Source organism: Gymnodraco acuticeps, unplaced genomic scaffold (genome assembly GCF_902827175.1).
Source record: "Gymnodraco acuticeps unplaced genomic scaffold, fGymAcu1.1, whole genome shotgun sequence".
In the NCBI taxonomy this organism is placed as follows: Eukaryota; Metazoa; Chordata; class Actinopteri; order Perciformes; family Bathydraconidae; genus Gymnodraco; species Gymnodraco acuticeps.
The window spans coordinates 2,068,254-2,096,150 of NW_022992150.1; the positions used below are offsets into that span (position 1 = coordinate 2,068,254).

General features: G+C 40.7%; 2 protein-coding genes across 5 annotated transcripts; one reads left to right on the forward strand and one right to left on the reverse strand.

Annotated features, from left to right (window-relative positions):
- On the reverse strand, positions 1-27,050 carry myo1ca (myosin Ic, paralog a). Of its 4 annotated transcripts, none has more exons than XM_034204175.1 (33): positions 26,958-27,050; positions 21,983-22,187; positions 18,237-18,395; positions 18,031-18,146; positions 16,887-17,085; positions 16,617-16,697; positions 16,289-16,468; positions 16,097-16,195; positions 14,403-14,516; positions 14,239-14,310; positions 14,028-14,147; positions 13,100-13,182; positions 12,860-12,965; positions 12,690-12,770; positions 12,515-12,606; positions 12,302-12,396; positions 12,134-12,180; positions 11,917-11,997; positions 11,650-11,755; positions 6,834-6,951; positions 6,617-6,730; positions 4,771-4,847; positions 4,122-4,190; positions 3,655-3,739; positions 3,397-3,556; positions 3,226-3,309; positions 3,031-3,124; positions 2,553-2,608; positions 2,320-2,455; positions 715-785; positions 544-641; positions 353-452; positions 1-248 (listed from the first exon to the last, which is right to left on the reverse strand). In XM_034204175.1, the coding sequence occupies exons 2-33, from the start codon at positions 21,998-22,000 to the stop codon at positions 222-224; spliced, it is 3,138 nt and encodes a 1,045-aa protein (XP_034060066.1). In that variant the 5' UTR covers positions 22,001-22,187; positions 26,958-27,050; the 3' UTR covers positions 1-221. The 4 variants fall into 4 exon arrangements, with proteins under 4 accessions (XP_034060066.1, XP_034060067.1, XP_034060065.1 ...); XM_034204176.1 differs by lacking the exon at positions 26,958-27,050 and adding an exon at positions 22,357-22,476; XM_034204174.1 differs by lacking the exon at positions 26,958-27,050 and having other exon boundaries at positions 21,983-22,330.
- Positions 6,743-8,690, forward strand: LOC117538467 (protein unc-13 homolog C-like). Its single transcript, XM_034204178.1, has one exon. The coding sequence runs from the start codon at positions 7,239-7,241 to the stop codon at positions 7,932-7,934; it is 696 nt and encodes a 231-aa protein (XP_034060069.1). The 5' UTR covers positions 6,743-7,238; the 3' UTR covers positions 7,935-8,690.
- Positions 27,051-27,897: the final 847 nt, after the last annotated feature.

Genomic DNA, 27,897 nt, shown 5'->3' on the forward strand with positions numbered 1-27,897 from the left:
TGGTTTTCTTATTATAAAAAAAGATCAGTCATTTTTGCAACATTGAAGACATTCGTAATAAAGATGCTGCATATTAATTAATAAGGGAACTTCCTTCTGTTTGAGCATGTGCTTGTGCTGCATTGTGTCAAGATACAAACTAACAAGGACAACTTCTAAAGCGGCAATCCTCCCGTTAGCTAAAAGGATTACCGTTTGACTGGATGCTGTTTTAGGTTTCTTCATGCAGTGTTGATCTGAGGGGCGGTCTGTGGAGGGAAATCAAATTGAACAGTTAGCTCCCTAAAATGTTTTTTAATTAAAAGAAAATCCCCTTTCAAAACACATGACTCCAGATCAGTCGCTGACTCACCACCAGCAGATGTCCTCGCTTGCCTTTGGCCACCTTCAGCTCCGACCCCCTGACGAAATCAATGAATCCCTCTTTGCCTCGAGCCACGACAAACCTTATGCTGCGGGGGACAAATAAAACACAGGAGGAAGAGATGAGTTATAATGGGTTTCCAACAAATAACCATAGAGAAGCAGGCAGGGAAGCCTCACCTGCCCGGGCTGATGTTGACGTAGTTGACTTTGCTGGCCATCATTGATAGTTTAGTCACCACCTCGATCACATGGTGGCAGTGCAGCACCACATCGCCCTGAGGAACACACAGCTGGATTTAGAATCGTTTGTCACTGGTAAAACAGTCACTTCTGAGGGTCCTACTGTACCTTCTGCTTATTGTCCTCGTTGGGCATGTGCAGCACAAACATCCCGTCGCTGAGAGAGCTCACAGAGATACCTGATAAGAGAAAACCTGGCTTAGACTTATTGAACCAAAGAACACAATCACACTGAATTACGTTTGAGACACGTTCTTTAGTCAGTAAGCTGGAAAGGCTTATTTTATAAGATCATTAAACTCTAATAGTTTCACTGCTTTATCTTGTTTTCTTTAAGTGAAACTGCTTGCCTCTAATCAAAGCCACCTGATCCGTTGACCAAATCCATAGTTTTACATTGCAGAACACAGGAGCTGCTAGTCACAGGAGCTGCTAGTCTTCTGCCGCCTCAGTCACTTGTATGTGTAATTGTGTGACTGTCAGTGTTGGGACTAACTCGTTACTGTAATTTTTGGCAGTAACTAGTACTCTAACGCATTACTTTTAAAATTCAGTAACTCAGTTACCGTTACTACATGGTGCGTTACTCCGTTAGTTTTTTTATATAGTCAACAGCCAGGCGAACAGAGATGAGAACTGTACTTAAGTACAGTACTTGAGTAAATGTACTTAGATACTTCCTGTGTCACATGCGGAGACGGGCTGTGGGCGTGTTTGTGTTGTTTACTAACAAGACTATCATGGCGGCGGCGGAGCTCAAGTCTAGTTTCTTCACCTGGAGATATTCTCACTATTTCACTTTAGTCGAGCACAAAGAAAATAACGTTTTAGTTAAATGTAAGTTGTGTCTTGGCGGGTCAAAGATCCTATCTACTGCCCAAACCAGTAATTCAAATCTCTTAAAACATCTGCAAAAACAACATGCTGGGACGAAGCTAGTAGCTAAGACCACAGAGACTCAGCCGACGCCACTCCACCTCCACCTAAGCAACAGCGGCTGGATTGTAACCGAGGGACTGCTAGCCAGGGGAAAGTCGATAAAGCCATTGCACGGTATGTTGTAGAACACATGCAGGCTATTGCTACAGTGGAGTCACCCGCTTTCAGGGAGCTAGTTAGCATGATAGCATGTCCGGGCGGCACACGGCATATGGGACGGAAAACTTTTTCCAACTACCTGGAGAAAGAATATATAAAAATGGAAAGCCAGCTAATATCGATGCAATCCAGATTGCATATAATGCATGTCAAGTTGATCAACAGATTGTATTATTCTCCAATGCAATAACAGTACTGAAAGGAAGGCTATAAGGAATGAAAAAAAACGAAAACGTTACTTTTCACAGTAACGCATTACTTTTGGGTGTAAGTAACTAGTAAAGCAACTGAGTTACTTTTGACATGAAGTAACTAGTAATGGTAACTAGTTACTGAAAACCAGTAACTAGCACAACACTGGTGACTGTGGTGAAACTAGACTAACCAAACTACAGCTTTAGGGGTGGTACTCCTGTCTGCTTCTCTAAACTGTGTGCATTAAAACATCAATTTCCTGTAAAGCGTCTATGGATAAGTAGCTCATACAATCTCAATCCCCCTCTAAGCAATAACAATGCAAGAGGAATTCAAATGAGCTCAGTAGTGATCATGGATTAAAGGACATCGCTCTATATTTTTATCATATATAATGTATCAAATATCCCCCCTCTTTACCTCTCAGAGCAGCGTAGTCGATCCTCTGTTTGATCTTGGTCCTGTCCACCAGCACAGCGAAAGTGTTAGTGAGGAGCAGCTGGCGAGGGCGGGGCTTGAACCCCCTCCTGTCGTACTTTACAACCGTAACGCCGTACTGAGAAGCACAAGAAAGGCGCATTTGTAAGAGCCTGCGGAAAAGTTATGCAGCACTTTTAGAATAATCGCACAGGATAAATAAAGGTTAATCCCACCTGCACTTTGTCACTGCCGAGGGTCTGGACAACTTTCAGATTGATCTGCTCACGTTCTATAGAAAGCAATGGAAAAGTATCTTTTAGAAAGCCTATCTTAGCATCTTCTGTATGGTGTTAATTTAGCCACATTAGAGCCAATGTAGGTTGAAAAGGTGTTACAGAGCAACCATGGGAAGAAGGAAACTCAGAAATAATTTAAACAAAAAACAAGAAAAAACTCACAAGTTTACTAGATATATTATTCCTTGACATTAAAGTCATATTTGAATGAGACAACAACTCAGAAGATTCTTGTTTTTTGTCAAGGAACCTCGTCATAAATGATTAATCTTAGAAAAGGCTGAGATTTGTCTTGCAATATTTTTCTTCTCCCCTGGCTCTGTAATGTTTTTCTTTTGTTTAAACCTACAATGGCCCTAATACGCTGCCGTAGATAGTAAATACAGAGCTAAATGATGCGTGTATCGACACGTACCCAGCCTGGAGTCCAAAAACAGCCTTCCAACACCCTGAGGGTAGCTGTCTTTCTCATCCTTAAAGATCTCACTGGCGACAACCTTCTGCATCATCTTGAGAAACGAAAGAAAAAACAAGCAAGAGAAAATAAAATGAGCAGATTTGTTCTTTTTGTTCAAAACAAGTTAGGCCATGCCTTCTGCAGTAAGCCTACCTGCTTCTTCCATTCAGGCTGGACTCTATGGCAATACTTCACGACCATGTTTCTCATGTGAAGCCTCCGCAGGTGGTCAGAGGCCTGTAGAGAACCAAGGGAATTACAATATAGAATTTGCATTATTACTACTTATTAATTATAAATATAAGTATGTAATAGTGGGTGCACCTCAATGAGAGAGGGAGGAGGTGTCGGCCAGCTTTTGTCCAAAACGCTCTTGGGCAGGTTTTTCCGTAGGTTCTTGAGGAAGGAGTAGCGCACGTGATCATGGAAATACTCGTTCTCAGGGCAGAATTCCTCATGGCGGTAGATGAAGCCCTTTATTAGCCTGAAATTAAGACAGATGGAGAAAGAAATGAGCTGTACATGCAAAATGTGTAACAAATATTTAGAGAAACAAACATTAACAAAGTATCAGTGAGGCACCTGCGTATTAACTCAGCAGCCTGGCGACGCCTCTTAGCCCTCCTGCGTGCTTTCATCCCCCGCCACCCTGACTGGATCACTATCACTATAAGTACAAATACATGCATGTATTAACCCCGGGACAACTTGTCTTCTCAGTCAAAGAAAACATCAAACAACAACAAGTTACAGACAAAAAAAAAACATATAAATCTAAATACATGAACTGAAATGTATACATTAAAAAAAAAAAAAGGGATCTTTATGTTTGTGTACATACAAAGCTCAAAGGCCCAATATGACAATTGAAGAAACCCAAAACAAACATATAAAGAAGTAAAAATGTCAATAAACCCCCATCAAACTAAAGTTTGGAAGGCGAAATAAATACATAATAAACCTGATGTGAGTAGTTATATTTCTTTATAAATGAGCATAGTGACACTGTTCTGTAAGGGAGAGGGGTCAGCAGCAGGGGGCGCTCTGACCTGCTCGTCTGATGCGTTGGTACTTGGCTCTCTCCTTGTATCCTCTCCAAGACGTCTGCAGGGTCAAAGCTGGGATAAAACACATGTAAGAGAGTCGGACATATATGACAGATAATTAAAGTATAATGCATTGTTCCCTTGGGCTTAACTATAACAGTGACAAACTGTAAAATAACAAAGTGATATGTCATGGGGAACACAGATAAGCATGTGTCCCATAAAAACGTGGGTGTTGGAATAATGCTGACAGATCAAAAAGGCTGCCAGAAGTTCTGTGTAAAAAGAATGGAAATAAAAAGCAGCCGCAATATTGCACAGGTCACGTTGTGTTCCTTCCTGTGTTTCATTTTGAGCAGGATTTGGGATGGCTAGGTCAGGCAAAGTGTAGCGTATACAAATGTATTGTTAACAGCTCAGTTGTTTAAGAAAAAGGAAAAGATGATTGTGGATTGGTACTGGCAGATACTCATTATGGATGGAGTATCGGTATGCGACGTTCGAATCCCTAGTTAAGCCTTATCAGGCCAAGTTGTTTATTCATTATTTATCCAAAATGATGATTACAGTGAGGTGATATGTTGCCGTTTAATGTTATTAAAGTCATTTTTTAATCTTTTTAATTCTCAACTCGCTGTCCTTGCTTACTCACCAATATCTGGCTTTTTTGCTTCCAGTGCATCCTCGGTGTTGAAGAGAGTTTTTGGGAAGCGGATGAAGATTTTTGACCTGCAGATCATAGCCAAAGACATTTATTATCAACACAGCTGTACCATTTCCCTTGATGAACACTACAATATACAGTGTTTCCCACAGATATGAAATATACTTGGGCGGGTGGTGGCAGGGGGGGGGGGTGCGCGAAAAAAAAAAAAGTTTTAACAACATTATTTATTGACTTTTCATTCCGGTATAATCATTTTGCGCAAAGATGGCACTGTTTGTCAGAGCACTTCATCCTTCTGGGATTTCATGAAGAACAGCTCCAACGCCTGTGTGTATGGGAATGCCTCTGGTGCTGGTCCATTAACTGCCAGTGTTTCCCACAGATCTGAAATATACTTTGGGGGGTGGTGGTAGCGGGGGGGGTTGAGGTGACGTGCAACAACATTAACCTTTCTGTTGGTCGCTTGTTAGCAGACCCTTCACGCGATGGCAGAGCGAACAGGTACAGGCAGGGTCCATAATGATAGCCCTATAGTTTAAATCTACTACCCACACATGAACATATGGAAATGGGTTACTATTTTAAAAAATAAATGTATTTATTAATGTATTTAGGAACCTATCCATGTGATTTTTAGTGGGGGTCGACCTCAAATCCTCTAGGGGGGTCCAGGGGCATGCCCCCCCGGTAAGATTTTATTTTTTATTTTGGAGTTAAATGCATCAATCTGGTGCATTTTGAGGGGAAAATAAAGAGACTAGATCTATGGAAACACCTATATTTAACAGAACTGTATACATTTCAATAATCATAAAATCAAGGCCATAACCAATAACATACCATTTCCAATATGAAAAAAACACTGAAACTTGTTTATTAATTTAGTTTTGGTTCATTTATAGTTGTGAGTGTGTCTGTGCTCCTGAATCAGCCTCTCCTGTCTCCCTCCTCTCCCCCCTCTCCATCCTCTCCCCCTGCTCCTCTTTGAGGCAGCAACAAAGACTAGTTTTCTCTCAACAAGTTTTAAAAGTGTATCTTACCTTTTTTCACCTAGTTAACTTTTTATTTATTTATTCATGCATATTTTACTAATCACATTACATTTCATTTAGCTGACGCTTTTATCCAAAGCGACTTATAATGACCGATTACAGGGACATTCTCCCTGGAGTAACTAAGGGCTAAGTGCCTTACTCAAGGGCACACTAGTGGTGGTGTTCCTGGCGGGATTTGAACTCACAGCCTTCCGATCTTCAGCCCACCTCACTATCCATTAGACCAATCACTACCCTCTCAAATGGAAATATGTGTTTACATAAATGGTGACCACACTGTTTGAGACCCACTGAGAACTTAGACTAAGTTAACTATCTAAACACTCAGAGAGTCCTTTACCTCACCTGAGCTGAGGTTATCCCGAGCTTGAATGACACACAGAGACCAATCAAGGGCTTTGATTTATGATCTGTATGACAGTGGCCATGTCGGCATCATGTAGACAGCCAGTCCCCCTGTGTGAGGCAGGCCACTTAACAGGCCAGAAGGAGGCGATATCAGAGCAAGGGAGCGAGGGATCATTGTCTACAAGTTAATCGATCGCAGATGGCGTCGTGGTCACGGACGAATAAAAAAAAAATATATTAAAAAAAAAAATTATAAAAAAAAAAAAAAAAAAACTAAATGGGTCGCGAAATATACTTGGGCGGCCGTTAATATACCTGGGCGGCCCGCCCAAGTATAGTCTATGTGTGGGAAACCCTGATATAAAGTGTTGAATGAATGTATTAAGTGTGGGTTGTATCCACTAAGCTTCCCCCTGGCAACACATTACCTGCCCAGTTTGTACTCCTCTGCTTTATATCCCAGGTGGTTGACCAGTGTGGAGACACCGTCAGACAGTCTGCCATGCCAGTTGGGCCACGTCTCGGGACAGAGGGGCTTATACCTAAAGTCATTTAAACAAACCATTAAAATGACAGTAGGCTGAACATAGAGTACAGACATAATGAACAGTCATCGAGGCAGTGAGTTAGAGAGATGTCAGTCACCTCTGCAGGAAGGCTTCAAAGCGACGGCGATAGGCAAAGCCAGCTCTCCTGACCCTCAGGTTCTCCATCAGACCCAGGTACTTCACCTGGTGTCGGACCAGAACTTCATCAAACCTTCCTGCAGGGGGAGATATCATTAACCTCTGACTCATACAAGATTGGCAAATCTGATGGTACTCATTATATACTATACGAATGATTACATATGGCAAGTCCTCAAAATTATTACTTTATTGAGATCATCCCTAAGAGATTCTTGAGGGTTAACTAGACTAATGTCTGCCTGGAGCTATCTGCAGCAGCTAACATCTACCCGGAGCTATCTGCAGCAGCTAACATCTACCCGGAGCTATCTGCAGCAGCTAACATCTACCCTGAGCTATCTCACCAACCACAGCTTTCAGTATGCCACCAAAGAAGGTGCAGATGGACAGCAAAGAAGGAAAACCAGAGGAGGATCTGGTCTCTCTTGCTCAGGTAACAGAGTTACTAAATCAGCAGAAAGACATGTTTACTGCACTCTTACAGCAGCAACAGGAGAACTTCAGAGGCTTTGTTAAAATGATTATGGATTCCACTAACACAAGGCTGGATGCCATTACAAGGGAGGTTCAGGAAATCAGGTCTAGCATTCAATTTACTCAAAAGGATACAGATGACATGAAAACTCAAAATGTGAAACAGTCTTTACACTGTGAGTCTATGCAAGCTAACATCTTGAGAAATAGTGACGGCCTGTCAGCTGTCACTGACAAAATGAAATATGCAGAAGGACAATCGAGAAGGAGCAACGTGGTTCTTGACGGCATCGGTGAGGAGCCTGGGGAGGCCTGTGCGCAAACTGAGGAAAAGGTGAAAGACATTCTTGTGGACAAACTCCAGCTTCAACGAGGCATTGAGATTGAGCGAGCTCACCGCACTGGGAAGCCAGCCACTAACAATACCAGACCCAGACCCATATTAGTGAAGTTCCTGGGGTACAAGGACAGATCAGCGGTTTTGGAGAGAGCCAAAAATCTAAGAGGGACGAACATCTACATTAATGAAGATTACACTGAAGCAGTCAGAAGGAAAAGGAAAGAGCTACTCCCTAAATTGTAGGAAGCGCGGGAGAGGGGAGAGATTGCCTTCCTGAGGCATGACAAGCTGATAATCCGCCCCCCACAGCACTCCAGAACCTAATTGTATCACTGGACTTTTAAGGTATATCTGATATGAACTAATTATGAACACATGACAATAATGTCACATTCTGTTAATCTGCCAAAGAAGGGAATGTTACTTGCTCACTTGAATGTGTGTAGTTTGAGGAATAAGGTGCATGAACTCTGCCATTTGGTAGAATCAAATAATATACACATACTGGCTATCTCAGAATCACACCTGGACTCATCTGTTGATGATTCAAAGGTTGCAATGCATGGTTACAATCTGTTCAGAAAGGATAGAGATAAGAATGGTGGCGGAGTTTTGATCTATGTACAAAATCATATTCCAGCTAAAGTACGATACGACCTAATGAAAAATGAAATAGAAGCTTTATGGTTACAAATACAATTGCCAAATTTAAAACCCATATTAATTGGATGCTGTTATAGGCCACCGAGTGCCAATTCAAACTATCTAGATGGTATTTGTGAAATGGTAGATAATACAGCTGAGTGTAATAGCGAAATATATTTCATGGGAGACCTGAATATCAATGCCTTCAATGAGAAATGCCCCATGTGGAACAAGATTGCATTAGCTGCCAAAATGTGTAATATGACTCAGGTAATAACATCACCAACCAGAAGGGCTACAAATAAACATGGGGCTATTACAACGACCTGCATTGACCACATCTATACTAACAGGCCAGAGCACTGCACTAAAGTGTTGTCATTCACAGTTGGCTTTAGTGATCATAATCTAATTGCTATAGTACGCAAGACCAAAATACCTAAGGCTGGCTCCAAGATAAATTATAGAAGGTCTTATAAGGGGTTTAATCAGGAACAATTTGTAGAGGAGGTAAAGAATGTGCAATGGTTTGATGTTTGCCATGAGGAAAACCCAGAAAAAGCACTGGGAGTATTTATGAAGTCTTTCATGGGGATTGCCGATCAGCATGTTCCTATGAGAAAATGGTCTGCCCGGTCACAGTGTGCACCTTGCTTGAATGACGAGATGAGAAGTTTAATGGTCCAACGAGATGATGCTAAAAAAACTGCAGACAGAACAGGTTCTCTATGTGACAAACAACATTACTGTAAACTAAGAAATGCGGTAACCAAATTGAATAAAGAAAGAGGGAATACTACATGCAAGAAATCAGTGATTCTACGAATGATGGAAAGAAATTATGGAAAATATTGAATAACATAATGGGGAGGAACTCAAACATGCATCCTTCTTTTATAGAAACCGAGGGTAAATTCATTACCAAGCCAGCAGATATTGCAAATCATTTTAATGATTATTTTACAAATAAAGTAGATAAGCTGAGGAATGCCATGGGTGCAGTCGAGGACACAGTGTCACATCACATCATTAAAGATTGTATCATGAGGGAAAAGCAGTGCATGTTTGAATTCCACAATGTTACAGAAGAATATGTTGAAAATATGCTTTTACATCTGTCCGATGATAAATCTCCTGGGATTGACAACTTGGATGGTAAACTGCTCAAAATGACGGCCAAATACATATCCAAGCCATTGAGTCACATTTTTAATAAAAGTTTAGAGCAAGGCGTGTGCCCCGAGATCTGGAAGGAAGCCAAGGTCATCCCATTACCCAAGGATAAAAGAAAAACCTTTGCTGGTTCAAATAGTCGACCTATAAGTCTCCTCCCAGTGTTAAGTAAATTAATAGAAAAAATAGTATACACCCAAATTCAATACTACTTTTCAAGTAACAATCTGACAACGAACTACCAACATGCCTATAGAGATGGTCACTCTACAAGTACAGCACTTGCACAAATGACCGACGACTGGTTAAAGAGCATGGATGATAGGAGGCTTGAAGGAGCTGTGATGTTAGACTTTGGCGCAGCTTTCGATGTAATCGATCATAGTCTGCTGCTGAACAAACTCAAATGCTACAGTATGGCTTTGATTCTGTTGCTATGTGTTGGATGGAGAGCTACCTGACTAGGAGAAGGCAGCGAGTGTTTTTCAATGCGAGCTTTTCTGAAAGTAAGGTGTTGCAGTGTGGGGTCCCACAGGGGAGTTCGCTTGGGCCTTTGTTGTACTCTATATTCACAAATGACCTTCCTTACGTATTAAATAAGTCCAGTGTAATAATGTATGCTGATGATTCCACAATGTACAGTACAGCATCAACATGCAGTGAGTTAAACTATCTACTTAAAATAGAGATTAAAGCCATAGCAGACTGGGTCAACAATAACAAACTGGTACTCAACATTGCAAAAACAAAAGCAATGGTGTTCGGATCCAGACATATGTTAAGCAGCAATCCTCATTAAGCCTGACACTGGCTGGTCAGCCAGTGGAACAGGTCAACGAGACTAAGTTGCTTGGCATTGTTCTTGATTCTGGTTTACGGTGGACAAAGCAAATTGACAGTATCGTAACTAAAATGGGAAGGAGCATAGCTGTGGCGAGAAAATGTACAAAGTATGTAACACCAACCACTTTGAAACAAGTCATTCAGTCTCTGGTTTTGTCACATCTAGAGTACTGTCCGGTCATATGGTCATCAGCAGCAAAAACACATTTACAGAATAGCTCAAAACAAGGCTGCCAGACTAGCTCTCCACTGTTCGAAGCACACTCATATTGGAGTTATGCATAGAAGCCTATCATGGCTTCCAGTTGAGAAACGTCTGCAATCTCGTGTTATCACTTTTCTAAAAAATGTCCAATTTAGCAAAAAACCACTGTATTTTTATGATCAAATAGTTTACACAAGAGACGAGCATGACCATAAGACTAGACAAGCTACATCAGGCCATCTACTGGCACCTAAACCCAGGACACATCTTCTGAAATCTTCTGTCTTATAGAGCTATAAAGGAATGGGACTCATTGCCAAACTACCTTACTGAAATAGAGTCCAGAGCCTCTTTCAAGAAGAGATTGAAGGGCCATCTACTAATGACCATGTACCCTTGTGAGCTGTGAACCCTAATTTAATTTGATCGCATGTTGTTGATGATATTGGTGATGTTTTTAATGTTTTTAATGTTATTAATGATGTCAGGACTTATGTCCTAAATGTTGCTGTATTATTGTTGTATTATTGTTGTATTGTTTTAAGTGTCGGACCCCAGGAAGAGTAGCTTTTGTCGAGAGCAAAAGCTAATGGGGATCCTTAATAAACATAAACATAAACTACGCAGTTCAAATATCAGTAGAAGGAAGGAATATGGTAGTTTTACATCCATTTGAAATGGTAATAAGCAGTTTAGCCATTGTGGAGATATTATATGTCTTAAGTCAATAATTTATATACCTCAAATATTTTGTATGTGTTTTGAAGGATCGGCCGTGTTTTCCCTATTTTGGCCTTTTGGGTTATTTTTCAATTTTAGGGATAAACCTTCTTGTTTTCTGATTGTATTTCCTGTGTTAATCACAACACCTCCTCCATCTCTTTGGAATTAAAATGCCTCAGAAGGTATCGTTTATTCCCCTCCCAGCGGGCTTTTATTGTGAAATCTGCAGTGATTGTTGGGTTTGAGTAAAACTATGTTGTAGTGATAACTATGTGGAAATTAACCAGTTAAGCCTTTACAGCCCAGATTTGTTGTGTTTTTCAGAGTCAGCCTTTGAAGACAATATGATTACAAGATGTAAATATCTACCTGGCTGCTTGGCATCATTTGGTTTGATACAGCGCACATAGGACGGCTCTTTAGACATGAGGATCTCCATAAGTTTCGTCAGGCTGTTTTTAAACTGAGTGGCGGCCTAAGAAACAAAACAAAAAGACAAAACAATAGCATTAAACTATGGGGAATTCTCTGTATATTCGTGGGCATGTGCTTGGGTTTTTTCAAGGAGAGAGAGGGTTCATTGGCGTCTTCATTAACAATGTTGACAGAGATAGAGAGAGAAAGAGAGATTCTCACCATCTCCGGGCGTTTCTGGTCTATCGCTTCTTCCTTGCGGAAGCAGTGACTCAGGATCTGGTTGTCTGACTGACACATAACCTGAACAGAGACCAAACCACACAACCACATGTCAACATGGCACTCCCCCCCCCCCCCCCCACCTCCTCTTCCTCTTCACTCAGGAGACAGAGGATTTCGAAGGCTGTGGTGAGACTCTACCTTTCATTATTCTCACCTCTTTCAGGTTCCTATTCAGCAAATCATTGTTCTTGTCTAGGAAACCTATACCAGATATAGAAAAACACAAACATTTGTCAATAAGGAATCAGCGGGTTTATAAGACTGGAATAAATGCATGAATACAAATATCAATATCATCTGGTTATTGAAAAGCCCATCTCACCATTGACATTGTAGTTGACCTCTCCAGCGTAATGCAGCAGCCTGAACTCCTCCCTGCTCATCACCCTGCGAGTCTTTCCGTTTGCCAACTTGTGACTGAAAGACACACATGTAGGAGTTTTAACATGCACAGGACTGCTGGTACAAGTAGCTGTGGGTAATAAAGAATTTGTACTGTATGTCTTGATGATATTTGATACAAGATGATGCTCACGTGACGAAATGGGGATGGCCGCCCAGTGTGTCTTCCAACTTCTCGAGAAAGGAGACATCGCAGGTCTCTCCAGGTCTCAGACACTCCTCATCCTAAAAAAAAAAGTATTTAACTTCACCCACAGTGACAGAGACAACATCGTATACAGACAAACCTATAAAGTTGTTATACGTACCAGAATGGAGATGATGCCTTTGTGCTTCTCCTCGATCAGGTCACAAATGATCTTGTTGTCAAAGTATTGCACCGTCTCCCACTGACATTAAAGGTAGAACAACGTAGTGTAAGCATAGTAATGTATATCAAAATATATCACATTTTATTTGTCTTGACCACTCAACTCACTGCAATTCCCTCGGTCTCGTACTCCTCCTGCTCAGATCTCAGGGTGAGCTCAATGAACAGCTGCTGGAGCTTCTCGTTGCAGTAGTTGATGCAGAACTGCTCAAAGCTGAGAGGAGAAATGGAAGGGAATGAGGCCACTTGCATGCTAGAGTTATGTATAAGCTTTGTGCAATCGGGACAATAAGAGACTGTGAAGCAGATTAAGGTGTAACAGAGAATGGAAATGAATAAAGTGCATACCTATTGTGCTGTAGGACCTCAAAGCCGTAGATATCTAGAAGCCCTATGACAGAGCAGCCCTTACCGCTGTGGTAGATTTCCTCCTGTATAAAGTACATTACAGAACATGCAATGGTAAACAAAATAACAGTTTGGTAGCCCATAAATGGGGCGAAGCCTGCGAGCTAGTTCAGGCAGTCAACTCGAGCACTTATGCTGCATTCATACATAACGCCCCCTTGCCACTCTGCAACCAACCAAACAGAGTCTCCTTAATACGCCGCTCTATTTAACCTGCAGATCTCTCTCCATGCATTGCTTGCTGCTGCTATTGCCGTAGCTACCTCTACGTCGCTGCTGCTTGCCTGCCCCACCACCACCCCAGCTTCCACCTGTAGGCTCGGGGGTTAGTTATTCGATCATCACTCATCGTGCTATGTATATCTATGGAGTGATGATGCCCGAGCCTAGTCGCCAAACTTAACTATATGCTGCTTCTAATAAACATGTTAAAGAAACACGTGAGTTGTCTGACTGAACTGACTTCATGTAAATATTGTTCAAATAGGTATAAACTTGCATTTTTATTTGGACTTCAATATTGCTTGCAAAACTGTAAAATCAGGTTATATATTGCACCTCCAATGTCAGATTTGAAGAAACATTTGAATATTGTCAAATCGGAGTGTAACTTTTAAAATAAAATGTCAAACAGCTTTTCATTTTATTTTAATATGGTCATAGAAAGCCCATTCGAGTATGTGCATGTTCTTATGAAAAGTGAATTATTGCATTTTTATTTTAAATCAAATCGCACATACATGTGTGAAAACTGTTATATTGTGGAATTAGATATTACATTTCAAGTCCACATTATCATTTAAAAAGTCCCTTAAGGGCTTCCGTACGGACAGCCTCACAACATGATGGGGAATTTGAGTTACTGCACCTTCAGAGCCAGCGACTGGTTGATCTTCTCCACCAACCAGGTGAAGGTCCGACCGTACACGGCCTTGGCTAAGGCATCGCGGGCAGACACCGCCTGCTCAAAACTGAGTGGGGTGATCATCTGTAAAGCACGGATGCAAGCACAAGACACATTTATAAAACAACACAACACACACTGAATAAGACGACGATCAAGGACACTATGACGTCACCTCCTCTCCTTTGGCAGTGAGTTTCTTGTGAGTGAGTGCCTCCCCGAGGGCCGAGCCATCGACACCCAGCAGCTGGAAAACAACACATCTGCTCTCAGCTCGGACTTTCTGCTAATGTTTTTGCATATTTGAACATCTGATAATACCAGTGAGACTGTTCTGACCTTTGTGAGGTTTGTTATCTTAGTCTCGGTGGTGATGTAAGTTTCTCCCTCCTCGCCTTCCCCAAACTGAGTGTTTCCCAGGTGGAGAACACTTGCGATGATGTTCAGCAATTTCTGAGGTCAGACACAGGAAGGACAGTTAACAAAAACCTCACAGATGAACGATCTGTTCTTTAACTCAAATCAATGTCTGGAAGGTCACTGAGAATATTAATAACATCCATCAGAACCAGAGAAAGAGTGCTTTACGTAAAAAAATGTATTCTTCAAACAACTCTCATATTAAATAGTCAGTAAGCAAGTTTACTTGAACAATACAAATATTAAAAATGTTGCATACTAAAAAAGAATGTTGAGTATACAAATTATTTGTAAAAAAGGTTTTCACCATTTAAACTGCACAGGGTCCTGTGGTTTAAACAGTTTTGAATGTGTTTATGATGATGGGAAATGTGATGTGATGAGGCCATGGGAAAGAATGAAGGATATTAAACAGCACACATATTGACGGTGGAAAATAATATTCCCATTATTAAGCAAATTGTAAGAACATTGAATGTATTAAATCCAATCCATCAATGTGTTCTACATAATTTGACTGCATTTTTATGTATGACTATATGAAGAATTTATTAAAAATGGATACTTCCCCTCTAAAGGCCCTGTCACACTGTCCCGAAATTGACACCCGATGGACACACGATAAAGGAAATGTTCAAATTCGGCCAATTAAGCCATCGTATGACCGCCGGTGGAGTTTCTCAGGCTCCGGCAGCAACTTCGTGAGCGGCAACTTCGTAAGGCATCGTGAGGGCATCTTGTCAAATCGTGTCATCTTCGTGTTATCATCGGTGCATTCACCCTCACTCTGATCGGGGCGAATGCCCGATGGCACCGATGATAACAAGATGCCCTCACGATGGCCTTACGAAGGGCAACATTCACACACGAATTCAACACGAAAATGAACCTTCGCAAGGTCCTTCGGCAATTTTTTGGCATGCCAAAGATTTTGCCACCGCTCCCGAAGTTGCTGCCGGAGCCTGAGAAACTCCACCGGCGGTCATACGAAGGCTTAAGATGCCCTCACGAATGGCCCGATGTTGCTACGATCAGAGCCGAATTTGAACATTTCCTTTATCGTGTGTCCATCGGGTTGTTTTATTGCACAACAAAATGATGTAAATATATTATGTAAATAACCCAATTTGTGTTCTGTGAAACTAAAAAGGATATAATATATTATTTTGAAGGACAGTTGACAGGAAGTTGTTGTTGTTATGGAAACAACATTACGGAGAAAACGTAATATTTTCTACATATAACGACGGATAAAGTAAAGAACAAAGTCTGAAGATATCAGTACAGTATCATAGTACTGTAACATAATTATTTTTGGTACTTTCATTGCAGTTGTATGTCTTAAATGTAATGTAAATGTTGCCTTCGTGTGTGGTTCGGGGCCATCTTCGTGCGAAATTCACAATTCCATATTCGTGTGTCCATCGGGTGTCAATTTCGGGACAGTGTGACAGGGCCTTAACCAACTGCCTTTATGTGAAAAAAACCTATAAATTGTCATTTAAAGTGTTCCACTTAGCGTGTTAAACCAGAGATTATTAGTTAAAAACAAAACAGTTATTTTGTAGCGTGCATTCAGGTCAAACTCATTCCAGGCGGTGACTGCTTCTCACCTGCACCTCTTCCTCTGTGAAGCCAATAACGGACAAAGCCTTCATCACGACTTTCCAATTATTCTTGTCACTGACGGAGCTGAGTCTTGGACAGTTTCCCTGAACAAGACGATTAAACATTATAGCACAACTGATGGAACAATTGCAATGACCTGATTTTGGAAACAAGCAAATAACCTGCACCACACACACCTTTACCAGATATTGGTAGCTCTGAGGGTTTCTCTCCAGGCCCAGTGTGGTGAGCAGGTCGTCCTCCCCTCCGTCCAGCAGCTGGTAGAAGATGTGGAAGTTCCTCTCGCCGTGGTTCTGGTGAATCACACGGGACTTCTCCAGCAGGTAGTTCAGGATGTGACCGCCTACTGGTGCCCCCTATAGGAGAAGTTACAGAAAAACAGCAACTATTAAAAGCAGGTTCAAAAGTCTGAGCTTCTATTAATGGTATAACTAACTGGTGTTATCAGTATGATTTAAGCACATATGATTTCTATAAAAGTTTGAGAAATGAGGGAGTGTTTACCCTAAAGTCAAACTGGACATCCATGTATTTTCCGAAGCGGCTGGAGTTGTCGTTCCTAAATGTTTTGGCGTTCCCAAATGCCTGAGCAAAGCAAACAAGCCAGGAAATTAGAGGGAGGAAGGGCAATTAAGAGCAACAATAGAACAAAATCAAACAATATTTACAAATAAAGAACAAGCAAATGTCCAGATAGTATCATAAAAAGCTAAAAGTCTAAATACACTGGGCTTTCAACTGTAATGTTGTTTGTTGAGTTAACAGAAGAAATACCTCCAGGACGGGGTTGGACTGCAGCAGGCGTTCACCGAGGGCAGGCATCTGATCGTTGGTGGGGCAGGTGACGGCGTAGTACAGGAGGATCTTCTTGGATGCCTCTGTTTTACCCGCTCCACTCTCACCTGATATCAGAATACACTGGTCCTTCCTCTCGGTCCGCATGGCCCGGTAAGTGTTGTCTGACAAAGCATAGCTGAGGGGGAAAAACAACAAAAGATCAATAAGCTGAAACTTTGTGGAATAAAGTCACACACACACTTGCCTGTTACTTAACCATTTCTTGATTTGATAAGAAATGTTTAGTGGTGAAGCCTTTGCCCACTGAGCTCTATTTCTCTGGAATAATCTCTGACTGCCATCTCGGAGGCAAGCTCTCTTCATCATTTTAAATCAACGCTGAAAATAAATAGGTTTTTCTGTTTAATATGATCTCTCTAATACCGTCAGCTGGGTCATCCAAATCGCAGTGTGTTGATAAGCCAAACAATCCTGTTGTGATTATATGATCGCTATTCAAGAATCTTAACCTTGCTGACATATTAACATTATGAGGTGAGTGAGTGATTACTCTTGTATGCAATAGTGTATCTTTTCTGAGAGATTCTGGATAACGTCTACTGAAAATAAACTAAAATTGATGTTAAACTGAATTTGAAGTTGAATACATCCGTCAAATTAAATATTTCGGTAATGACAGATTCAAAATGTAAAGTCAGTAGTTTACATGCTTGTTATTTTAAATATATTTGTAAGACAACATTTTCTTACGAATTGTAACAACATGATAGATTTAAACATGTTTAAGAGGCAAATGCATTACATTCAGAATGTTTGGACATTTATTCTGTTAATAATATTAAGGCATTTAGAGTCGAAACAATTAATATATTGTCAAGGGACTGACAAGAAAACAGTAGATCATTTAATATGGAAATAATTTATAAGTTGCGTCCCTAAAATTATTGAGCTACATGTGGAGGTTTAATTACTAAAGAAACATCTCATGCATGCCTCAATAAATCCTGTTTGAGAATACATTTAGCAATATATTTTTCTCAGCATACTGTATGATTATTAGCTGGCCAGTTTCCAGCAGAGGCCTTAATCATTAATGTGTGAGGACCATGAGGGGACTCACATGTGTGGCGATATCTCGTAGAAGCTGACTCCTCTGTAGCGCTCCATCTGCTGCTTGGAGTAAATCTCCAGCTCTTTGTAAGGGTTCACCGACACCAAAACCGAGCCAATATACGTCTGCGGCAAAACATTAGATCACATTTTAAAATGTTTCACCACACCAGCTGAAGTGTTTTGGAACATGTGAAGGAAAATTGGCTTCATTACATAGATGAGGTTTTCCCCAAAGCGTCTCCGTAGGTTCTCAATGAAGGCCGCCTCACTGTTGTAGTTTTCCAGCAAGACAAAGTCCTGCACCCCCACCCTGTCCCGGGCCGTCAAAGCGCTCTCCATCACCAGGCGCACTCTGCCTTCAATATCCACCTCCTGCAGGAAGAGCGACAAGAGGAACATGACAGACATGAAGCACCTCAGTCACACTTTCCAGAACATGCATTTTCAACACTTTTATAGGGAATCTGCCAAGAGCAACAGAAAATGTTCACTGATAACTGATTATTTTCAACAAGACAACTATTAGGCCCGTAGGAATTATAATTTTTTGGGCAAAAGGAAAAGAAGTAGCGTTTTTGGTTTTTCATTGGCGTTATTTTTACAAAGCTTACACTCTTGTAAAGATGATTCCCACCTCCTACAGATCTTTCTGGTAGCAGGTAAACATTATAAAACACCGGTTTTAGTTAAACGCTTGTATCTTCTAAAGCAGGGCTTACTCAACACAATTCCACTTACATTTCATTTAGCTGACACTTTTGTTCATAGCAACTTACAATAAGTACATTCAATCATGAGGTTACAAGTTAATTACAGCAAAGTACATTAGCTTCAAAAAGGCCAAAGTGATACATACAAAAAATAGAAGTGTTTGGTAAAACTCATAACCTCATATTTGTTTTTGTTTCTTATTTGGTTTTGCTTATTGTACTAAATAATCAAGAGATTTATTAAATAAAATGTTTAGCAGTACTGCAGAGAAAATATGACTGTTCTTACTGTTAACCATACTGCCTATAAAGCTGTGAACTCTTCCAATAGATGCAATAACTACTGTAGACCAGCAGGGGGCAGAACAGGCCTCATCCCATTTATTCTGAGGCATGATACATTCACCCAGTTTTGAAAGGTTTTACATCTGGCGCAGTGCTCATAACAATAATTGCCACATAATTATATTACAAGATAGAATCCGTGTATGAATATCAGCTTCAAATGGCAAGCAAATGTCTCCAGACGTACTGGCCTCATCACCAAACTACACTCCAAAGAAGAACAGCTCTACTAAGCCATGTCAAGATTAAACAATGAAGACATTTAAGGAATCCAAATGATAAACATACAGGGTAGACTCCACCATGATACAATAGTGAGATAGTCATGTATGTACAGTACACACAGCTTTATATCACCAGTTGTGATGTAAGGAAAGTATGTTTACATGTCAACCACAATGTGATGGCCAACATTATAGCGCAGACAGGAAATAATAACCCTTTAAGCAGAGAGGAATTCTCAGATATGCCCTAAGGTAAGATATTAACCGCATCCACATTCATGCAAAGAGATAAAACTGTCAGCAGTTAATACTCACTGATGATAATAATCCAGACAAACAGTCCAGTGTGTAATCAATGCACTACACCCCAGCAAACCAGCTGCACTCTACTCCAGTATCAAAGGTACATTTATGAGAGAAGCCCTGCCGTTTTCCTTTACACATTTGAAAAAAAAACAAGCAGAAGTGGAACAAAGGGGCTAGACTTCCACAGGACTTCTGTTTTTCTTGAATGCACGAGCCTCTCAAGGGTCTCATTTGGCAGCTTAATGCCGGTAAAAGGTCATTATCTCTGAGAACTGGATGCAGGAAAACCCTTTTCAAAACAAGAGGACAACAGTGGAACACAGCCAAAGCGCGAGAGCAAAGGAAAGTCACTGGACTCTTCCACTGCAGCCCCTCCTCTCTGCTTCACTTTGGAGTATTGTTCTCCCACTCATGCAGGTGGGCTTCCTATAGATAGTAATTAAAGCTCACAGATTTTCCAAAGGATACAACGAAGGAATGTGAGGGTCATGTTTAGGGCAGCGCACAGTGGATGCCACTAAATGTTTCTGTGTTGTGTGTCGCCGGCTGTGCTTTTATAACACTGAAGATACCGTACTGTGTTTCTGCATTCATAGCCAGGAAGACATTTGAATGTGTCCTCACTCAACTTCAGGTGCTGAGGATGAAATGAAGCTGTGGTCAATCACAACTATTACTCAATCAACATAATCACCAACTATTTTGACATTTGTTTATTGTTAAAGTTCTTTTTTCATGCAAAAATGGCAGAAAATAAAAATGTTCCGCCTCTTTAACTTCAAGATTTTCAGTTTTTTTTTATGTCATATTAAACAGAATTTATTTTGGTTTTGTACTGACAAAATGACACATTTAAAGACATCAACTTGGACTTTGAGAAGCTTGGATTGACTTTTTTCACAAATTTCTTGCATTTTACAGACCAAAACAATGAATCGATTGATGGAGAAAATTATCAACTGTTACATTTTAAATTTAAAAATGTCAGCTAACATAAAAATGTGTGAAGTTGTATTCTGTACCCCCTCCTCCCCTTTTGATTGTATTGTTGGTAAAAGTTTATTTTTTCTCTTGGCTTCCACAAGAATACTAACTTTCTTAAATGAAACCTTTATTGATTCATGTGATTGCTACTTATCACACATAATGTCACAAAGCTCAATGTGGGCTGGTACAGTATTATGGATCTTATAAAGAAAGTCCTCCATGTGTTCAGCACATCAACCCTCACAGTGGTTGACGCTGAACAGTAATACATGCCTCTGAACTCTGACAGGTTGCTTTGGCATGAAACGTTCATTCCACCTCCTCAGATCTCATTGCTTGTATGATCATCTGTGATTATTATAATCATTAAGATGTACAGTAGCTTCTGTGCTGGCACTGTCTGTGCAACGCCGCGCCTTCCAATGTCTGAAACATCCAGATTTGTGTAATAATCTTGGTTTGCTCTTATTTTTCTAATTAAATGTGAACTAACATCAGACCTCCCAAACACTGTTTTCTTTTAGGACTAAAAAACACAGCAAACATTGTTTTCAATAATCTACCCCTCAGCAGTCATGGGTTATATTTTTTATTCGCGATTTTATCACCATTACATGTGGAACAAATTCATTTTTAATGTGGAGAAGCCTCGTCCAAAACATATTTACCTCTACCGCTGGAGTAGAGGAAATCTTAAAGGAAGTTAATAATGGAACTGGAGACACATCACCTACATTACTACAGGTCTGGGATGAAGATATAAGCAGGATATAAAGTCATCCTTGCAGCTCTGTTGTCAGAGAACTGACCCGAGGCCCTGTTGTTACAGAGTGGGGGTCTGATCTAACTTTACGGAGCTTTACAGGGGATTTGACTCAGAGTGGTGGTGAGCTTCAGTGAAATGCAGGTTTGTGGCTGCAGCAGCAGTGACATCCAGAGAGGAGGCTCACCCTCAGTGGGACTTGGCTACAGGCCCCATGACTAAGCTCTGCTGGGCCGACTACATTCGGATTGTCTTCCTTATAAGGCCTGCGCCTCCACTCTGTCCCAGGGCGAGCTGCTCTGGTACCACAGCTGGCTCTCTACCACTGATGTGCCAGTAATGCTAATGGTGGAAAAATACCAAGTTTACCCTCTTTAGGTTGCTTGGGTTATATCTTAAACAAAAACCAAAATACGCAATGACTCATGCACTAAAAAAAAGAAAAGGAAAACAAATCTCTAAGTGACTCATTGTTCTGCTTTGCTTTTCCCTCCATGAGAGACAAAGTGAATTGGTGGATCGGATCTTGTGCTTTACTGTCTAAGCACACCGGAACAAAATCCAGTGTGCAGCCCTCAACATGAAAAAACATAACAAGGAGCATTATGGTAGTCAGGATCTTACCCTGCCTTGGTACCTCATCCTGTCCTGTTGTTGTTGGAAGACCTCTGATCTGGTGGTCCCCCCCAGGCTGGCGCTCCTCCTCCTGTGTCAAGCAGAATCCTCAACAGACTTCAACTTATCTTCTCTTTTCTCCCCCACGTCGGTCACTTTCTCACTCCCTCTCAGCTTTGGTCTCCACGTCTTTCCCCCTCTCCGTTTGGCTCCCCTGTGAGGACAGAGCAGACGCACTTAGGCCAACACACAAACAGCTCTTGTTTATACATTCACTTCATCTTCCCTCCTTTGACAGCTCAAGTAAATGCCTGCCTCTCCGTAAGTCCTTCTCCTTCCCTCTAAATTACATTGCATGAAACAAGGGCAGGAACTCCACTCACACGTCACACACACACACAAAAAAAAAGTAAAGGGAAAGTAAGCTGCTGGTGAGAGCCAGTGAATCAGAGCTGAGAGGGTTTGGAAAAATGTGCTAAGAGCCCCAAACTAAAAACATGTAATCACTGTGCAGCTATATAAAAAGGGGAAAAAAACACAACTCACATGAGGAGATCTCACTACATTCTTTCTTTCATTCCCTCCCTGTTTAGTTGGCTCCCTCCCTTTTCTCCCACAAGCTGAGACAGAGACATGGGATGTGAGCTATGGAAGTGTTTCACTAGCAACACTGACGGTCTCCTAGTGACAGTCTTTCACCGCTGATGAAATAACTTTCACCATCATCATAACATCACCCTGCAGATATGAAAAAGGCTGTTATTATTCTGATAATAGTCTGGTCCTCCATAATCCCAAATGTGTGTAATATTGTCCAAGCCCCATTCAAAATACAACCTAATATGAATTATATAGTGATAGTGCTGTTTGCAGGGACCGCTAGGTGCGTCACTTTCATTTTTGACATTTTTGGGGAGTGCTGTCAAGGCCACATTGTCTCTGAGAGAGAACAGCGCCCCCCTCTGGTTTCCCTCCCCCCTGTCTTGGTGCTCTCACCCCATTTTCCCTCACTCTGCTTCCACGCCCCACTCCCTTCCCTTTGCCAGCATCATCAAATATCCAACGCTGAGGAATCTGAATAATGTTACCGAGATGGAGAAAGCCTCTCGCTCTTTCCCTAAATCCCAGGCTGTCTAAAGTAAGATGGAAAAAATCTTCATAGTGCTACCTCTCGAACATTCACACAACTAAGGGAGAATTGACACTGCCGCGTTTATTAAACTGTTTAAAGATCTTGTTCCACTTGGAGTCATCTAACACCCCATTACGATGCCTTACCTCTTTTAATATAAACACTCCTGCCAGGTCTGCCCTTGTCAAATCAATTTTTATAGATATCATAAATCACAAATTTGCCCAAAGGGGCTTTACCCTATGTTTCCTCACTTCAACTGTTGCAGTCACATTTCCTAACAGATTTCCTTGATGAAACTTTACTTTGCCTAACTGCATTCCTCCAGAATTGCATGTGCTATATTCACACAGTCCTCACCTCAAATGATCTGCGGGTCAACTGTCAATAAACCCAAAACATCAAAGGAATTAGATAATAGTTGGTCATTGAATTGTCACAGACACAATGACTACAGCAGAATGGTAGTTATTGTTGTGAAATATTCTGCACAAGACGTTAACATGGTGTAATTCAGGATGCACTGTATGTTTGGTTTCAAATGCTCCTCTTTTGAAAAATAATACACGCTGAATTAGTGTGCCTATTGTTGGGACCAATGTTATTTTGAAATATGAGTACAGTATGTTAAAAAGGAGTTTATCTTCACAGGAGCACCATCCATGCCTGGCCTCAACGAGCTCCTCTTTCAGGCTAAGCTTCAGGGCCCTGTTTCCTCAGCTGAGTGTCATATGTCATATAGACCTGGAATAATTCCAAATGCAGTAGGCTTGTCTAACAATGTCTTTACAGGTCACACAAAAAAGAATCAATCAGACAGCCGCAGCGGATCCTGAACGCAACTTGACTAAGCTTTCGGGGTCACACGGGGAAAAAAGCTCCTCTACTGTAAGCAGGGGAGCCGCCAGGGATTTTGGGCGCCATTAAAATATATCACATTGGTTACTTAGATTATTTTTTCTTAATGTTCTAAAATAGTTTGGGCCCCTGTCAGTCACGGGCCCTTAGAATCGTCCTAACTTTTCACCCCCTTACGGCGCCCCTGACTAGGTGAAGATTACTGCAGGCAGCCATTATTTATACAGAACACAGCAATTGCCATTTGAAATAGACGATGCATCTATTTCTCAAATCTGTTCAGAATGTAATGTTTGAGCATGTGTGGTTATTGCTCAAACTATTAAAGTAGTTGTCAGAAAAGTCAACTTGAAGATTTTGAGGTCAGAACTGTGCAAAGACGTCTCAGACAGAATATACGGCAGATAGATTGCTGGCAGCTTTTTTTAACTTACTTTTGAAGGGCGTCCAAGAAATAGCATATGTAACCACATGCATGTGGAACACATGAGGGTTCACCTAACACATCTGGCGTGTCTACTCTGCATCTGGCACGACCTTTCTGCTAATGAAATTTAAAAAATCACTTCCTACAGCCAGTGAGAAAACTACAGTTCCACGGTAGACAGCACTTTAACCACCTACGTTTCTGAAGTATCCTCCTGCGTTATTTTCCATCTGAATTTTTTTCAATAAGTGTTCCTATCTTTGTTTAGCAGTTCCTGTAAGAAGGATTTCCTTCCTAGCTGTTTCCTGATGTTCAGGGGCTTCCTCCATGACCATTAGCACAGTTCTGATGTGAACTATGCATTTTATTGTTTAGTTATATCTACTGCATGCCTAAATCTAGCTGTTTATAATTGTTTCCTTTCCAGAGAACTGAATAACAGAAATAACATTTTTTTTTAAAGAGGCAACCCTGAGCCTGACTTCAATTTTAGATAATTAAAAACTCAAAACTAATTCTGAACATCTGACATAATATGGAACCAATCCAAAGAATCCTACCCTCCGCCCTCCTTAAACTGGCTGCCTGTGACATTATTTGAGTTTGAGGAACAGCTATTATTTCCCTCATTTTTTATTTAAATTGCAAAGGTTTTCCGATTCAATATAACAATGAGTCATTGAGGAATGTGGTAGGAAAATCGTTTTTTCTCTCTTCACTTTTTTCAAATTCTCTCTCTCCCTCTGTCTCTCACACACTCATAGACAACGTATATGAATAAATGAGATAGTGGATATCAGATAAAAAGGCACACATATAGAGCTAATCTGAATCTCCTCATGCTAGCATTTACATCATCAAATGTATCTCTTCTTTCCTCTTGTTGAGTCCAGTGGCGGAGCCAGGACATTTTCAGTGGGGTGGCCAGGAGGGAACCAGTGATCATTTTGGGGTGGCATTGAAATCACTATTATATGAACATAAAAATACATCTCACTAGAAAACAAGGGGTTATTTAAGGCACCTACAACACACCTCTTCATTATTTGGGATTAAGCTATAGTGGTGGAATAGATCAAATGATATTCAGTATATCTAACTATTTTTTTTCGTATTCCCGCAGGCAAAGTATCAACGAAGCTTACATTATACAAATGTAATGCAATATACAGACTGTTTAGCTTATGGTGATCAGCAGCCCTATGAGCTCATTCTCTCAGTGTATCATCAGGAATACAGAGACACACACACATCATTTAAATAAGAGTTTTTAAATTAAATGATAGGTTAAGAATAAACATCTTAAAGTAAATAACAATAAACAATAGCCTTCAACCCTGTAAGGCCCCCGGTTGTAATTTTACAACATTACTTTAAGCTATCCTAAAAAAGTCAGTACATTTTTTGGTTTTTTAAAAGACTACATTTACATAGTCAAAAGGTCAATTTGTTCAGCCTCACAATGCTATTGGGTAGTAAATGTGTTATAGGTCCTGCCCTCTGGCCATACACGCCAGGGATTTTGGGTCCCATGGAAATATATCACATTGGGCCCCACCTCCAGGCTCAGGCCACGCCAACCAAGCACAATTGCTATAACCACATCTCCAGAACCCAACCCACTCATGTATGCTTTAAATAACTCTACCTGTACAGGCTTGCATCTATCTTGTAGTCCAATGCTAACCGCACAATATTTACTGACACTAAGCTGTGAAAATATAACACTTATGGGGGGACAGGGCTGCTGAGCCTAGAGATGGATCTGTTGGTCCTGGTACCAGGGGGAGGGACAACTGATTTAGTATGAATAGTTGCTAAAAATTTACCTGCATTTACTAAATGTCAGCTAAAAGAGGAGTGAAACTAAAAACCTGTATAGATATTAACAGTACTTAATGTCAGCTTAGTAAAAAAAAAACATAACAATTATTATTTACAATGGACTAAGCTTAGCTAACAGACACATGTCCACCACTCATAGACCACACCCACCTTTTCTTTGAAAAACTGGGTGACATACTGTTGCCCTTTAGTCCCTCTCTCGTCTTTCTGTCCTTTCTTTTCTTTTGAAAGCCTGACTTTGTGAGTCGTTGAGACATGGTTCACACATAAGTATCTGCTCCTAACATGCTCTCACTCTCTGCTAGAAAGTGCCGGCGGTGCTGCACCGCGTTTGGAGGCAGGACCAAACCATTACATGTAAATAGAAGGGGGTGTACAGAGGCTTTGGATAATTAACTTTTGGAAGAAAATAAGTTAAATGAATTGGAAGTTTAGTGAGTACATTATCGATATAACGTCCTATTAATGTTAATTCTTGATGAATGACGAAAGGTTACTTTAACATTTGTTTCTTAATGTTCTAAAATTGTTTGGGCCCCCGTGGTGAGGGTGGCCAGGATTCAGCTGGGGGTGGCCACTCCCAGCCACCCCCCAGCTCCGCCACTGTCGTTGACTTGTTATGTTGCATTATTTATGATTCAGTGTAGAACTATTTGGAAGATAACTTGAAAATAAAGGGCAATTCAAACATTATTTGGGTAACTTAACCTAGCTCTTCTTACTTTCTGGTATGTCCTTGGAAGAGACGCCTTTAGTGTCACCTATCGTCCATCTGCACTGCGCTCGCTCAGCAGTGTCAGCACCCATCTGCTGACCCCGTTCTCACCTCTGCAGCCTCTCATCCCCCAGATCCCTGTTACACCACAAGGGCTACTAAATTGATCAAGATGTAAAACAAAACCTGTTTAATCTACAAGCTGTGGAAATACTTTTAAATGTTGCAGGAATTTAGAAACAAAAACAAATGGGGAACAAATATCTACTTAGGAATGATATCTTATGTGTGTTTTCCATTATTAATAATAATAATAAACACACAATGAGGAAGATGTTTAAGGGCAATAGTGTCACTTCCTCTGCATGATCACTCAGATAATAGCAAGCATGAGCTTATCACTAACTCCTCATGTTGTTCTGAATTATAGAAAGGCTTAGGGCTCTGCCTAGTGGTAGTAATATTTATGACACTGAAATGAATATATGCCTCTATATTTTGTGAAAGGGGTGGATTGCTATTACATTTGGAGCCCAGAATGAATTCCTCATGAGTTTGATGACTGCTAAACTTTTCATCTTGTCTCACAGATGAAATTTCACACTGAATAACTGTATGCAGGATTTTCCCGTAATAGTATTTTTTTCACAATATATCAATTATTGTTTCATTTAAGCATATCATCTCAATACTTATTCTACAATAGCATGCATCTTGCACATCCTAAAAATATTCACACATGACACATGTAGTAATATAATGCACATGCATATCTGTAATATACAGTAATATACCATAAACACATGCAAATAAGCCTACCTGGTGCTCCTTAATCGTCAGAGTGCACGAACATCCTTATTGAAGTTGACCAGCAAACACTTTCTCCCATATCCTTCTCCAGTAGCAGTCTGGTGGTATTATTGGCCACACACTCCATTGCCTGTCTG

What these genes read in the sequence shown, in the direction of transcription:
- LOC117538467 (XM_034204178.1), top strand. Translation starts at nt 7,239, where the DNA reads ATGCCACCAAAGAAGGTGCAGATGGACAGCAAAGAAGGAAAACCAGAG.
- myo1ca (XM_034204175.1), bottom strand. An exon ending in GCTACCAATATCTGGTAAAG is followed by an intron (nt 16,196 to 16,288) that starts GTGTGTGTGGTG and finishes CGTCTTGTTCAG; the next exon opens with GGAAACTGTCCAAGACTCAG. An exon ending in GAGGTCCTACAGCACAATAG is followed by an intron (nt 12,966 to 13,099) that starts GTATGCACTTTA and finishes TTCTCCTCTCAG; the next exon opens with CTTTGAGCAGTTCTGCATCA.